The sequence below is a fragment of the Salarias fasciatus genome, chromosome 4 (assembly GCF_902148845.1).
Source record: "Salarias fasciatus chromosome 4, fSalaFa1.1, whole genome shotgun sequence".
Lineage (NCBI taxonomy): Eukaryota > Metazoa > Chordata > Actinopteri > Blenniiformes > Blenniidae > Salarias > Salarias fasciatus.
Genome location: NC_043748.1, coordinates 2,988,524 through 3,003,881, shown reverse-complemented (window position 1 = coordinate 3,003,881; position 15,358 = coordinate 2,988,524). Strand labels below are relative to the sequence as shown.

The following is a 15,358-nucleotide window of genomic DNA, read 5'->3' as shown; positions in this document are numbered from 1 at the left end:
ACATGAAACGGCATGCATAAACACACACACACGCAGGCTCACACCGGTCTGTGTACAGTGCGAGTGAGAGTCCACTTCCTGTCTGTCACTGGAGTGTGAAACTTCATTAGCCTCCTCCGCTTTGCTGTCGCGGCGGTCCAGCTGCTCCTCATCGGCGCCGCGGGACCGTATTTAAGGCCCTAAACACACATCGTAATGCGCCGCCGCCGCTCTGGTGGTACTACATGGAGATCCAGAGCCAATATTCAACCGTGTGAGAAATGCGTCCTGTTAGTGTGAGTAAGAGTGTGTGATTGGCTTGTGATGGACACAGCGTGTAGCCTGACTGCACCCACAGTCGCCTGGGATACAGTTATTGTTTTAACAGCAGTTATATCTGTGCGATTCAGCCAATAGAATATGTTAAATTCATGAGTGGAAGTGATTTGAGTCTGTTGTACAAACTATGTAAAGTCATCTTGTTTGACTTGTTTGGTTATTTTTTTAGTTAATTCTACAACATGCAGATTTACAGAAGTGTCGACTCGTCCAATCCATAGCACAGAGGTGTCAAATATAAAGCCTGTGGGCCAAAACCAGGCCACAAGAGACTCCAATCCGGCCCGCCAAACCACCGAGCAAGTTGTAAAAATTCCAAAGACGAGTAGCAAACACAACCCAGCACTGAGACCCGGGCTGAGATATCAGGGATGCTGCCATGAAAGATCGTTTCCTTGTTGATGTCAAACGAGCCTCAGAGCCGCGTTGTCGCATGCATAATGCAACAGCTTCAGCTGAAGTTTTTGTTTTTTTTTTGTCACATTTCACTGTATTTTGCACCAGAAGGCATCATTAGAAGTTGCTTCATGTGGAGATTGTTGTCATTTAGTGAAAATATAGAGATTTTCATCACGTATACTGTAAAGGGTTTTGTGATATTATTTTACACCATATAAACACTTCAGTCTGATTGTACTATGCACCAAGAGAAGGTTTCTTTGGTTTCAAAGTTTCAAAAATAACGAAAACAGGAAGACCACCAGCCTAAAAACTAGGTCACAATGCAGCAATGCACTTTTCAACACTTGGTATTTATTTTGAGGTACCAGGATGCATTGCAGCTTAACTTCACGTCTTTTTTTTTTTTTTTCTCCTTGCAGATGATCCAAACCAGCAGAACGCTGATCGAGTCGGCCGATGTGGTCTACTCCAAGCTCACACAAGCACAGCGGGCAGGTGAGAGGCATTGTGGGAGTCCGCAACAGCCAAATCCATGTTTGCAGCTGTGATTGTAGCGTTTTCCACACGCTCATTAAGACCGGCTGCTTCAGCCGAGCAGATAAGAGCGATTTCCCTGTAAGCTACTGAACATTTCTGATATCTTGAAATGGTTTCTGGGTTGTTTTTTTTCCCCTCATAAAGCCTCTGATATAATAAAAATGGAAAAAAAATAAGTAGCAGCGCACACCAACGCAAGAGAGAGTGCTGCTAAGAATGACTCACCATTCAAGGACAAGGTATCCTACTTGAATCCAAATAACTCACTTTCGAGTGCGTTTTTCTGTTTAGCTTGAAAAACAGGGAGCAAAACAAAGTGGCGTGAACTCGTTTATTTTTAGATTTTCATTTCGGAGGCAAATGGACGGCCTTTAACGTTGCGGCGTCGTCCCGAGCAACCGGACGAGCGTCGCATGCGAACTCCGGCTACGCCTCCGTCGACATCGACAGGAGCGGCGGCCGTGGACAGGAAGAGAGGGAAAAAGAAAGAAAGAAAGAAAGAAAGAAAAGGAGCCATCGTCAGTGAATCAGCAGCGAGTCGTTATCATGTCAGCGGATAGGTGAAAACAATCAGCCCACCTCGCAGACAAAGGGCTACAGCGGGAAGAGGACGGGCAGCGCAACATGCTTGGATGGGAAGAGAGACGTGAAAACAGGTTTGACAGAGCGTGGAGTGAGGAGGAGGAGGAGGAGGAGGAAGGCATTACGCAGAGAAAAAGATGGAATGAAGGACGCTTTTTTGTCACTACATTACTTTAAAGAAAAAGGAAAAGGAGCGTGCTCAGTGTGAGAGGTTCAGCCTCTGCAAAGCGGGAATAAAATGGACCATTAAAAGATCATTAAGAGAGAAATGACTTCAAATCAGGGAGTCCTGTGACTTTTCTTCTCTCTCTACTTCTTTTTTTATATATTTTTTGATACCCTCGCTGTGCAGCGACGCAGAGCTGCAGGTTGAACACCGGGGCTTCAGTCAGAGAGACCCCCCCCAGGCTCTTAGAACCCCCGGCCCTGGAGGAGGATCCATCTTCAAAGGGGGCGTCTGCAGAGTTTAATCAGAGATTAAACCCCACACAGACGCTCAGCTTACCGCAGCCGTCGCCGTCTGCATCAGCGGCATTAGCCTCGACAAGGAAACCCAGAAACTCTTGAGTTGGGCTGCACGAGGCGGAGGGCCGGTTCAGCAGCCTGGAGGGGCCTCGTCCCTCATCTGCATGCCGAGCATAGCGCTTTCCCTATCTCCCTCCAGCAAAAACACACACACACTCCGCCAACCAAACTGCTCCCGAATTTAAAAAGTACATGTCCACTTTGTATATCTACCCAGGCTTCCAGAGAGTTTATGTTGTTTTGGTAGCTGTACAGCAAAAAAAAAAAAAAAGAAACGAAAGAAATCAAAAACCTGTTTCCTGAAAAGCGGACGTCTCTGACATCTCGCAGCAGAGCTGTTTGCAAAAACCCAGTTTGTTATCTTTTCAAGCATTGAAGGAGTGGTAATGTTGTACAACTTGCAGCCCTAAATCAAAATTAGAGAAGTAATCATGCAGAGCTTTAATTAAAGTTAACCTTGCTGCCGAACAGGGAATATAAAGTGTGAAAGTGGCGCCAGATCCGAATACAAAACAGCAACTTATTATAACATTTTTTACCTGCGAGTTGTGTTTGTTACATGATTTATGAAAAAGTTACTGAAGGTTAGTACAGTTAACTCGACCAATTCCAAAAGTAGTGAGTTTTTTTCTGCTTGGTTTTCGAAAGAAGGAAAAAATTCACACCTCACGGCTGTTTTTTGATCAGAAATCAAGAGAAAAATCACCCGACTGGAAGATAGCCGTGTTTGATAATGTTTACGTGACTCATTATTTTTAGATGTGCCGTGATAATCTCCCACCTGTACCGCTAAACTAATTACTCACAGATATTAATCCGGACACTTCAGTCCCAGTCCTGCGCTCCGTGTCCCCTCCATCTGCTTCCCGTCTCCCGCCGTCTCCCGGCGCTCCGTCTGCCGCCGCCCGCTCTCGCTTCTCCAGATCTGCACAGCGTCACGATTGTCCATCAAGTGTACAGAATGAATATATGAGGGACGGTTATTACCGTCAGGGGATGTTTTTTCGTTTTAATATAAGTTCCTGACAGAGGCGCGCGACGAGTCTTCCTGTGTGGAATTGAAGGTTTCGTACCTGCGATCGATCTGGAGTCAAAGCTATAATTTGCGTGCATCGGCTGCGAGAGGAGGCGCCATTAGAGGACAGGCCGTTAGTATGAAGGAGACCGCGTTCATTTGTTTCATTAATCTCAGGCCTGTGATTAGATCTGACACTGTGGCCTCAGTCGTTTAAAGCGTGCTCTGCTCATCAGCTAAATGCTGCCGTGAAAAGGTCGTATAATCAGAACGATGGCTGCGTAATGGCTGCGGCCGCCAACCAGACGCGCCGACGCCACGCTCGCTTTCCCCGCGTCGGCTTTCGATTTAAACCTCGTCGGGGTGAGGCGATCGGCACGTGGGTTTTCCTCTGCTCACATTTTTGGGAACCGGACCCTCTGATCCGGGTCGTTTTGTCACGGCGCCTCTTCTCCCCCGCTCCCGGTGTTCGGTTTGCGCCCGGTCATTATTGCGGCTAATCAGTTTAATTTGGGCAGTGAGGCTGACGTGTTGATGAGGATGGAGAGGTGCTGCGTGATTCCCCCCGGGCGCCGCGGTGGCCGGCCGTCACACACACACACACACACACATTGCTAATGGGGAACCAGGAAAACAGCTGGGATGCACCCTCCAGATGCTAACGCTGGGTTTGGTGTGTGTGTGTGTGTGTGTGTGTGTGCGCACTGGCATATCTAATGTGTGTTTGGGGAGCCTGGCTCTCACTCCTTCTCCTAACCAGCCTTCGCTTCGCTTCGCTTCACGTTCAAACGGATTCTCCTAATTAAGAGCTCCATTTCAGCGTTTTTGAAGACGTCTAAACACGTTACGGACCTGTTTACGTCCACAATCCGTTCAGCTGGGAACGCACACTAGATTTCATGTTCTGTTTATGTTTTCTCAATGTAAATGAGCCACGTTATTGCGTCATGTTGCGCTGTGTGAAAATCAAAAGAGGACACGTTTCCCATTTAATTTTTTGTAACTGTTTCCCTCCTCATGCTTCTTACTGTAGATGCTTTATATTTAACATTCTTAAAGATGCCATCTCCAACTCTTATGAATGCACTTTTTGTTCTTAATATAAAAGAATAAATTCTTTTCTAGAAATGTGAGTTTTAATAAAGCTCATTTTGCTGGCCAGGTGGCGGAGCAGGTTAACCCTTTCATTCCTGCATAATGTTGAGCTGTGTGTGGTTTGGGTGCGGCGTGGCTCCAGGAACAGGAACAGGTGCAGCCTCGCTGTCTGAGCTCCGGACCTCCCGCCTCTCTGCTTGTTTATCAGTGTCCGCTCACACGGGACGTCTGCCTCTCTCTCTCTCTCTCTCTCTCTCTCTCTCTCTCTCTGTGTTTTTTTTCTTTTTTAGATGACTCTCTGAATGTTCCATGTAGCGCTCGCTCCCTGCCTCTTCGTCTCTCCCCAGATTTGTATCGTCATTGTTTCCCGGCTCGCTCTTCTCCCTCTGTTTGCAGTGACGACAAGCTGCGTGTGTGTGAATTGACATAAATTAATGAAACTCTGATCTGAGAGTTATGTGTGTGTGTGTGTGTGTGTGTGTGTGTGTGTGTGTGTGTGTGTGTGTCTCCCGCTCGCTGAAGCTCACTTCTGTGTTTGGATCACGTCTTTTCATCAGCTCCTGTTTGGAGATTCTGTTTGATTTCAGTATTTACTCGTCTTTCTGAAGCCTGTATCTGAGTGCTGGAGCCGCTGCCGCCGTTCTCATTACCCTCGCTGCTCTCTACACGGTGTGCGTATGCATTTTTTGTGCGTATTGTACGGCGAACCGGAAAATAGACGGTGTCCACGAGTCCTCAGATGGAGGCTGGTTTTCTCTCTCTTTACAGGATCAATAAAACTGGTGCAAAATAATCTTTGAATTTGGTTTTTCGAGCAATTTTGATTTCTTTATCATTTTAACCTCTTCCTCAGTGTTACTGCCGGCCGGTTTTGGCCCCTGAGCCATATGTTTGACAGCGCTGCAGTAGAAGGAGGCTCTCTGCTCTGACGGTGCGACATTCTGTTTCTGAGCTGAAACTTCATGAAGCTGAAGCGACTTTAACTCCACCTCTCATAACCCGGCTCGCCTCTCACTGCGTCCCGTGATCACAAACTTTCTCGGCTGAGCCCTGAACCAGAATCGGCCCCGTTTATACCTACCACAGATTACAAGATCAAACGACTCCTAATCCCCGTCGGAGCCTCTCTCAGGCTCCGCAGCAGATATTCTGCCGTGGCTTCATATCATGGCTGCTTGGAGCAGTGGATTTTATTTACGTCTACATGGACATTTCCTCTCTGAACCAATATTTTATCAGATTTAATCTCATCGCTGAACAAAATTCTAAAGAAGACCCACGTCGTCAACTCACTACTGCCCCCTTCTGCACAAAAGTGTTACTTAAATTTGACATTTTTTGCACCTTTAATGAACTTTTTAACCACTTTTTTTAAAAGGACGAGTACAAGTAACTAACCTTCAGCTACTTCTCGTTACTGAATACTGATACAAGTTAAAAACACATCAGTTCACAGACAGCTTTTTTTTTTAAATGATATCTTGGAGTTTTAATAGGAAAGTTCGAGAGAATCTGTTCTTAAAGTCGTACATAAAAGTTAAACAAAGTCCTGGAAATGCTAATTAGTTTTTTTTAATTTGAGTTCTACAGTTTCCAAGGGTTTTTATTCTATATAAATTAAAATGTAATTGACTGTAACATATTATAAAATTTAACATTTTCACAAGACTGAATATGAACAACGTCAAACTTCTTCGGAAACTTCAGGATGAGCTGAAATCCACATCTGAAGCAGTGATTTCCACAATTTCTTCACCTGCTGGACGAGGGGCTTTCTAGTGTCTTGCAGCTTATTATCTGAAATCAGTGTTACTCCGGTGAATCAAAGCGAGGTCACCTGTCAAGGACAGAGTGCGTCTTTTTAAGACTCGGGGATTAGGAACGGCCAGATGAAGCCGGACGCTCTGATGGATTATGGAGGAACCTGATGCTGCACCGGGTTCCTACCGCTTCCTGGTTTTCTTCAAACGTTCACAGGCGACCGGAAATGTGTCTCTTGTGTGCAGGTCTGGACTTCCATGAGGACTTGCACCGCATCGGAGCGAAGGAGGGTCTGAAAGGCCGCAAACTCCAGAAGGCCATGGAGAGCTACGCCTGGAACATCACCGTCCTGAAGGTACGGCTCATTATCGCCCCCCGCCATCGCGCCGTGCCCCCGTTTGACAGGGGCCCGGCTAATTATGCTCGCTCATGCGGACTTGCGAGATTAATCTGGAGACTGTAACCAGCTGGATAAGCATTTCTAAACCCTGTAGCTGAGATTAAACTACACGATGTCTTAAGGAAGCTCTCTGGAGTAATTTTGTTTCCCCCCCTTTCTCTTAATCTCTAAATCTCTTAATTAGTTACCGTTAATACCAAGTTGTGGTTTATTTATTCACTCGTGTAGCTATCTTGACAAGACATGATAAGATTGTACAGTGTTTGAAGACGCAAGCGAGCTCTGTGGTTATTCCTCAAGAGAAGCCCCCAAAAAACATCCAGAAAGACGATGTTCAGCAAAAGGCTTTCTTTCCTCTGCCACCCCCCCCCGTCCCCCCCACCCCGACTCAGGAGATAAGGTTGCCCAATGCTCTTGTTTCATAGCCTCTATAAATACTGCCGGTAATACTAACACTGGGAACAGAGAAGAAAAAGCACCGCATGCTGCTCAAACTGCACTTTGTGCAGGAACGGGCCGAGGCCGGGCCGGAGATATTTTTATCTCATCACCTCTGAAATCATTTATATTGAGTGAGGAAGCTTCTCCTGACGGGAGGGTCGGGATGGGCGGAAGCTTCCTCACTTCTTTATTCATCTGTCGTTTGATTTCCATCGAAACGCGATGATCTGGGCAGTGAAACATTTGAAACGTGCAGAAAACAAAGGAACAGATGATGAAACTCATGTGTGCTAAATGGAGTTTTCTTAATCTGGACTACAGTCGCTAACAAAGAAGAAGAAAGCAAAACTTTGAGAAGTAGGTAAGCAGCAGACTGGCACCGGAATTACACAACATCGCTCCCCACTGTACAGAAGTGGTATAACTTAAGCTTTATGGAGCCTCTTTAATGAAAAATCGATCTTTTCTGAGACTGATTCATAGTTAAATAATAGTTATTCTCCTTAATTCATGCTGTATTTAGAAATGAGGCATTTTTATACCATAAAACTGTTTCAACATAGAAACAAATCTTAAAAAAACAGTATTCCTGATTCCAATTCAGTTGCAAATTTCATGGTTCTCAATGAAGAAGGGGAAAATTTTGATGAAAAATATGATTTTTAATGTTGATTCAATCCCCACTACCAGACGAAACATTCTAAGAAAGGCTGATATGAAGACAGTGGCTGACTAAAAAACACTAAACAGCTTTTCCTTCCAATTGTAATACTTCCAGTGAGCAGCACTGAAGTCGTCCCAGAATTCCATGTGGCTAATATTTTTAATCCAATTCAAATAGCTGAAAACGTTTTTTTTTTTTTTTTTTTTTTTGTGATTGTTTCTTTCGCGCTAATGCGGCTCGAATTGCATTAATTAATCTCCCCGACACTCCAAAAACGGGACGTGCTTAAGTACCACTTAACAGATGGACACCCAAACCAGCTCACACCCAACCCCTCCACATCCGTCCTCCTCCTCCTCCTCCTCCTCCTCCTCCTCCTCCTCTCCCCCTCCCGTTCTGAAAATCTCCCGCCACACGCTGAACATTTGGCGAGAGCCCGGTGCCAGCTCGTGGCCGTTTCACCTGTCGCCCCGTCCAGATCCTCCAGGCGGCGCTCGGCGGCGGAGGAAGTCTCCCGAACTCCCCGTACGCACTCTGGCCCGACAGTGGAGTCGGATCCGAGCTGTCACTGTGAATGAGGGGATTTTGCCCATTCCTGTCGCTCACTGCACCGCGCCGTCAAAGGAAAAGTAGAATCGGAGAGACAGAGAGAGGCTTTGAAGCAAATGTCAAGCAGATCGCAGTTCTTTTTGAAAGCATGAAAGGTTGTGGTGAAAAAAAGAAAAAGAAAAAAGTTCTCTTCCAGATTTGCCACCATCTTTTCTTTTAACTGCATTACTTGAGTAACTTCACATTTACTGTAAATACTTTGCTTTGCATTTGTGAAAAAAGGCTCCAGTTGAAAAAACAGCTTGTTTTAGACTGTAGATTTTACATAAAGAAGAACTTTTAACTTTAAATTTGAAGGTTATTTTGGCAGGATTTCACCAGTCTGGCCCACTCAAGATGAAACTGAACCGTACTTGACCTTTGAACTCATCCTCCAGCCCTCTGGTTCTCATTCTCTGTAAAAACCCACCGAATTCATACGTTACAGTTCAGGTGGAGGAGAAATTACTCTCAGTCACGCCTCGACTCCTCAAGGAACCCTCCAGACGTGCGACTGGCTCCCTGGGTCTCTTCAGAGGCTTCGGCCTTTAGCTGATAAACATGAAGGACGCCGGACTTGGATTTAATTAGAAAATACTTGTGGGATTTGGAGGCTGACCTTGCCGGGGCCTCGCCCCCCTGCGGCCGCCGGCTTTAGATCCACACACACGCTGCCGCCGTCGTGATTCGGCTCCGGCAGCAACAGAACGAGCTCCTCGCCGTCTTATTTTATGCGCCGGTGAGTCATGACTTACATAATGTCGGTTATTTTCTGTGGTATGACTTATTCATGCCGCTGTTTTTTTTGCGTGCCGGCTCGGCTCGGCGCAGGTAAAAGGCCGCTCGGCGGCGCGGGGCCAGCACCTTTACTCTGCACACAATATGTCAGGCCGCCGTGCCCGCCTGGCGCCACCGGGAACTCTACCCCCGTCAGCCTTCAGTGGACAGCAGGTGCCTCGGCGCTGCTCCCACCGCCTCCTCCACATATTCGTTTCAAATGCAGAGCAGCGATGGACTACAACATTACCACCATATGACAGCCACGTGCAGCTGAGAGGCAGGGAACCAGCTCCAGCTCTGCTGTTAGTGGCTTCACACTGCCCCCTGATGGAGTTTAACAGTTAGTGCACATTTTCACGTTATTTTAATATTTATGTTGCTGTTGAATAGTTATGTTGGGATTGAAATCTTTTGTATTTATCGCTTACGACTAAACTAAGGCTGTGTAATTATTTATAAAAGAGCAACTTTTGCTTTTTCCCCAAGATAACTTTGAAATCCTGGCATTTATTTGATTTATTTGCTGCTGCACAGGTCTCTCTTGTAAATGAGACCCTGGGTCTCAATGGGATAACCTGTATAAATAAAGGTTTTAAAAAATAATAATAATAATAATAATCTTTTATTTGTTCTACAATGGGAAACATTTTCATTATTGCAACGGCAAGTGGAAAGTAATAAAAAGAACAGAAATTCATTATTGCTGTTTGTTTTTATTGGACCTGAGAAGTTTATGTAACAAATATGTGACAAGGAAGTTGAAGAAGCCATGAATATTTACTCTTAAACACTGTAGGTTTAAAGGTGCTGTATGCAGGATTTTGCTAGTCAGTGCTAATTTTTCTATGTTTTCTTTGGATTAAATGTTAGAGTATCCATTGATAATCCTTTAGGAGTGTAGCATAACTGCACTACCGCGAGGGCGCAGCGTTTCCATCTGTCTCTGTTCTGAGCTGAAAAGGAATCTCGACAGCTCCAGGTATCTTTGACCAATCAGAAGAGCCCATGAGGCTCTAACCGTGATTGGTCGAGGGGCGTTCGTCGCACGTTCTTGTGGGAGGGGCTTAACTTGCGTGAGGGCGTGATGTCAGAGAAAACGGGACAGGATTGGCTGTGCTGGGTTTCAAATCGTCTTCTTAGATGGGTCAAATCGCCATCTTGCTTAGGTAACCCTAAGCAAGATGGCGGAGATGCGGAATCCTGCCTACAGCACCTTTAAAGCTCTTTATTTTCTGATTTCTGGTCATTTTTAGCAAGTTTCCTGCTATGGGAAATTTTGAGAATTATGGCTGGTATGAAGTTTGTGCCAACAAGACTAGAGTCAAGCAGACATGAGAACATGATGATAAACCGTTATTTCTCTCTAAATTTACGAACAGTGGTGAAATAACGCAATTCCTTCCCGCAATACCAACAACCAAACATCTGATTGATTCCAGACGATGCTGTAGCGCGTGCAGACAGACAACTTCAGTCCTGATCTCTACGTGGCGTCGGTCACATAAAAAGACAGAAGACTTGGAGACATGAAAGCTGTTTCAGACACATTTCTGCGGAGTTCTTCTAAAAACTTCCCCCCCACTGAGGAGATTGTGTGTTTGGTTGCAGCATGTTGTCGCTCTGGTCCAAAGCCTTTGGACACATTGTTCACAGCGTTGGCTCATTGTCGTCTGTCTTTGTGTGTGTGTGTGTGTGTGTGTGTGTGTGTGTGTGTGTGTGTGTGTGTGTGTGTGTATGTGTGTGTGTGTCCCCCTCAGGGCCAGGCCGACCTGCTGAAGCACGCCAAGAGCGAGGCGCTGGACACCCTGCGGCAGATCCACTGCGCCGCCCAGTCCTGTGGCCTCAGTAAAAACGGCGCGGCCTCCCCGCAGCTCCAGCACCACCCCCCTCCTCTCCACCAGCCGCTGCAGACGCATCAGCAACCTCAGGCCAAGCCCCACCCGCCGCCGCCGCTCCCGCCGCTGTACCAGACCCAGACCCAACCTCAGGCTTACCTCCCGCCCTACCATCAGCAATATCCCCCGCAGCCGCCGGCGCTCCCCCTGCCCCAGACTGTTTCCAAACCGCCGGCCTACCCTCAGCCCCCGCCGCCGCCGCCGCCCCAGCAGCAGAGGGCGGCCGCACCCCTGGACGCCATCCCCGAGAAGGAGACGGAGGCGGTCAGCGACAGTCCTGCGGGATCGTGCTGACCCGCAGCCTGTGCCCACAGAGAACCCCCCCCAGAGGCAGGCCGAGAGCGCCGGGCGGCGGCAGAGACGCAGGAAGTCGACCACGTCAGGGACATGGAGGAAGTCGCAGAGAGGATCAGGGAAATGATGGTGGCGAGGAAGACTCGCCGCGTTCGGAGCGAGACGCAGGTCTGAGCAGATGAGCCTCACTCGCACGTCAATACGAGGGCCGGGAAGCCGGGAAAGATGGCGCCGGGTTTTTCGCAGGATTTAGAAGGTTAGAATTCTCCACCTGAGCCAGAAAGGTTTTACAACTTCCATCTTTTCTGCGGTGAAAGGTCAGCAGCTGGCACCCGTGTGTGTTTCTGAGAGTGCTCAGCAGTTTGACGGATGATTCAGACGTCTCTGTCTCTCTTTGGGCCGTGCCGCTAACACACACACACACTCACACACACACACACACACACACACACACTCTTCACGATGTACCTTAAGCTCTGTGGGTACAGGCTTTTCTTCACGCCGGCTTTCAAAGCCTCAAATTTGCCTTTTTATTTTGAAAGACTCCTTGGCATGACTTTGAGTTTTTACACCTCCCTCTATCTTAGACATAAAGCTAAGTGCTAACCCCCAACTCCCCCCCAATGAAGAGGACGTCGTTTTTTTTTCATTTTAAGTGCACAAAGTAGAGCAGTTCTACTAGCGTGAGCTCTGTAGGAGTCATTTCAGCACAAACCAGGGAGCTGTAGAGCGTAGGAGAAACAAACTACAGCTGTTGAATTCCACTCACACTAACATCCTGCCCCCCAACCACCCCTGCCCGGATAGACGTCCCCGGTCGTCCGGTAGGGTTCTGGATCTTCAGCACCCCCCTCCCCTCCACAGGGTCTCCTCGTCTCCTGTGTGTTCGCCGTGATGTGAGGTGGTGTCTTGGTCCCCCCCCCCCTCCCCACCTCCCGGGTGGCGCTCGCCCACCGCTCACTCTCAACTGGAATACCTGACCCCCGCCCGTCGGAGGTCAACCGCGGTTCTGCTGTCAGTGATTCTAGATGTAAAGTGTATGTTAAAAAAAAAAACAAAAAACATTCAGCTGTACGAAGGGAACATATATTGCTATAACGACTCTCAGACATTAACGATTGATATTATGATAACTGTTGTTAGTTTTATTGATATTCTGATTCTTTTTTTTTTTTTTAACATTACTGCCACAATGTCGAGAGATTCGATGGCTGTCGTCCCGCGGCGCGGGGTCTGAACCGCCGGCGCACGCGGGACCGGACGGAGGGATTTACGGGTTCGTGCCACGACGCGCCGGTCTGGCGTGTTTCACTCCCGAGTGGGTGTGGTTTCTGTGAGAGCTCCTCTGAGTGGCCCATTAAAACTGGCTTCATTGTTTACCTCGTCTTCTCTTGTTTGTTTCTTTTGAATCAGCCCTCGGTGGCAAAACGGCCATCTTGCATTTAACGCCTCTCCTTTCTGGTGTTCCAGTCGTGGGTTTTGTTTTTTTTTTAAATCGGCCGCTCTTACAGTTTGAAGTGGAGCAGCACATCCCAATGCTTCGAAACATTTCACTCTGCACACAAATGGACCTGGCGAGCGCCGCCGAGCAGCTTTCAAGCTGCTTTCCCACAATCAATAAAGCTTTTGGAAAGCTTCATTGATTGCTTTTGATGCACTGTGATGCACTGTTAATTCTCTTGATTTAGAGATTTTTTTTTTTTTTATTACTATTAATAAACTAAGTTGAGGCCGTTTGTTTTTATGTGAAACAGCCTCTTTTTCTTGTGAAGCAATGCTTTCAGTTGTCCATAAGATGGCAACAAAACCTTAAATACACAGCTGAAAGTTTGGGATCTAAAAACGAATCTTGTAGGCGCTCTTAAAATCAAATCACATTCAAGTGCAGTGACTCCTGTTCTTGTGATGTACCCTCGTTGTAAATTCTTTGTAGTAACGAGAAAATGTACAAATGCCTTTGGTGTATGAGAGCCCCTCATTAGCACTGCCTTCAAACAAGCTCATCATTAGATCTGAAAAAGGGCATCAGTTTTTGTTTTTTGTTTTTCTCTCTCTCTCTCTCTCTCACACACACATATCTATATTATATATAGCTGAGCAGAGTGGACACATTAGCTAATTGACTTCATTCCCTCGCCACTCATGGTAATGGTATGCCCTAATAAACCTCCACAAAGACATACCTGCAGTTCATCAGAGGTGTCATGGAGACGATCTGCAAACTGGAGGCTAATTAATGGCATCAAACATCAAATGAGCCTAAAGGCCGGCGGCAGAATTAGTGGTTTTTGGCCTGAGTGACGTCTTGAGGACTAATGGTGTGGACGCCGCCGGGCGATGTGTGTGTATATAAGACACCAGACCTCTCAGGGAGATCAGACACCCGAAGAGTCCACCAGCGGGAGAAATGACGTGGTTTCCCACCAACTTACAGAAAGCTGCAGGGATGGACGCATCAACCCGGGTACGATGATTTTACATTCTTCTGTCTTTTCTGTCCTTTTGTCTTCACTGAGATTCATGCAGAACGCCTGAATCTTGTTTCGGTTCAACGTTTAGCATCATGTTAAAATAAATAGAGATTTATCACTTTTAGCTGAGATTATTTTTTGATTCCTCCTTTATTTTTGAATGAATGTCATGTAGATGAGTCTCATCTCGAGCACTATGGGTGACAACTGGAGTTTTAAAAAAAATGTTATATCACTGGTAACACATTTGACTTCATATTATACTTTCTTTTTTCTTATCTCATAACATTTGCTGCCTTTTATTATTACGCTCTGTTTTTATGTCCCTACACATACAAGTCATGAACACACAGAGAGAACATGTAAACTCCCCATATTATTTTCCATCGTAATTGCATCAATATAGCAAGTAAGGAGTAACGCAACAGTTCTGTTTTTGAAACAGAACTGGAAACAACATCTCCATGATCATCCTAACTTTTGCATACATGTAACAAAATGCAAGAATTTAACTATATAGTCAAGTGTCAGAAATAAAATTCATTTCTGAATTCATAAGCAAAAGGTATATGTAATAAACTGTGAATATCTTCAAGTTGATTTTTTTCAGTTATTTATCCACTAATGATAGCAAACTGTTCTTCTAAAATTTAAATCTGATAATTACAGTCCCTGGTTAAAAAAAAACATTCAAAAATGCTTCAGTTTTTGTGGACTGAAACTAAAACATATTAAAGTTTTAAATAAATCACAAGAAAAAAAATCCCTTCCACGTGCTAATGGGAAATGTTAGTTCCTTTTGTTTTGAGGCGGTCCTTGATGTAAATTTCAAATATGAACATTTTGTGCTTCAGGTGCGTTTGAGTACTTTTAACACAGGAATTGTGAAACAATCACCAAATGTATTTGCTCTTTTTTTTTTTTTTTTTTTTTTCCCTTGTCCTGTTCGGCAGCTGGGGCGTGCAATATTATATGATTGTAGCCTTTTACTATCCGAACAGATTTTAATGTTAGCAGCAGGAGGAGACTGAGTCTCCTCCTGCTGCTGCCTTTATTTAAAGCTGGCATCCGGCATGGCTGCCGGACAGGACCGGGACGAAACGCTCAGAGAGCAGGGACAGAAAGAGAGGAAAGATAAAGAGAGGGAGAACAGGGGGGAGGGGGAGGGGGTGGGGGGGGGGGGGGGGGCACAACCTATGTACAAAGTCACAATACAAAACAGTGTTGTCGACGCACCACACGCAACCTAGAACAATCCCAAACCCCCAATCTAGACAACACCAAAACAGAGCCGACAACCAACACAGAAAATTACAGAACCATACGTACATTTTTTTTTTTTTTTTTTTTTTTTTTTACCAAATGTATTTTCTTCAGTGAGCTGGTTTCCAACACATTACCATATAGTTACCCATCTTTTTCTTTTGAGACCTAATTTAAAGGGGGGTTTAAATGTAGTACACAGGGACAAGGAAACCCAGAGTGCCTCACAAGGAACAAAAAGAAATAGATTAAACATAGTAAGAGCTTAATTTAAAGGGGACATATTTTGCTTTTTTCACTTTGTGAAGAGTTTCTTATAGTAGCCTA

At 45.9% G+C, this 15,358-nt stretch overlaps 1 protein-coding gene and 1 long non-coding RNA gene across 2 annotated transcripts in view; one reads left to right on the top strand and one right to left on the bottom strand.

Annotated features, from left to right (window-relative positions):
• Positions 1 to 12,676, top strand: part of LOC115387573 (inactive phospholipase C-like protein 2) — a 57,240-nt gene extending 44,564 nt beyond the window's left edge. Inside the window, exons 4-6 of the mRNA XM_030090349.1 lie at positions 1,140 to 1,215; positions 6,481 to 6,590; positions 10,866 to 12,676. Coding sequence (XP_029946209.1) covers positions 1,140 to 1,215; positions 6,481 to 6,590; positions 10,866 to 11,297 — 618 coding nt within the window. The 3' untranslated portion in view covers positions 11,298 to 12,676. The remainder of the gene's footprint in view (positions 1 to 1,139; positions 1,216 to 6,480; positions 6,591 to 10,865) is intronic.
• On the bottom strand, positions 24 to 12,666 carry LOC115387578 (uncharacterized). The gene is made up of 3 exons (XR_003931395.1): positions 12,588 to 12,666; positions 2,957 to 2,962; positions 24 to 37 (listed from the first exon to the last, which is right to left on the bottom strand). It is a non-coding gene; the product is annotated as an uncharacterized LOC115387578 (long non-coding RNA).
• Positions 12,677 to 15,358: the final 2,682 nt, after the last annotated feature.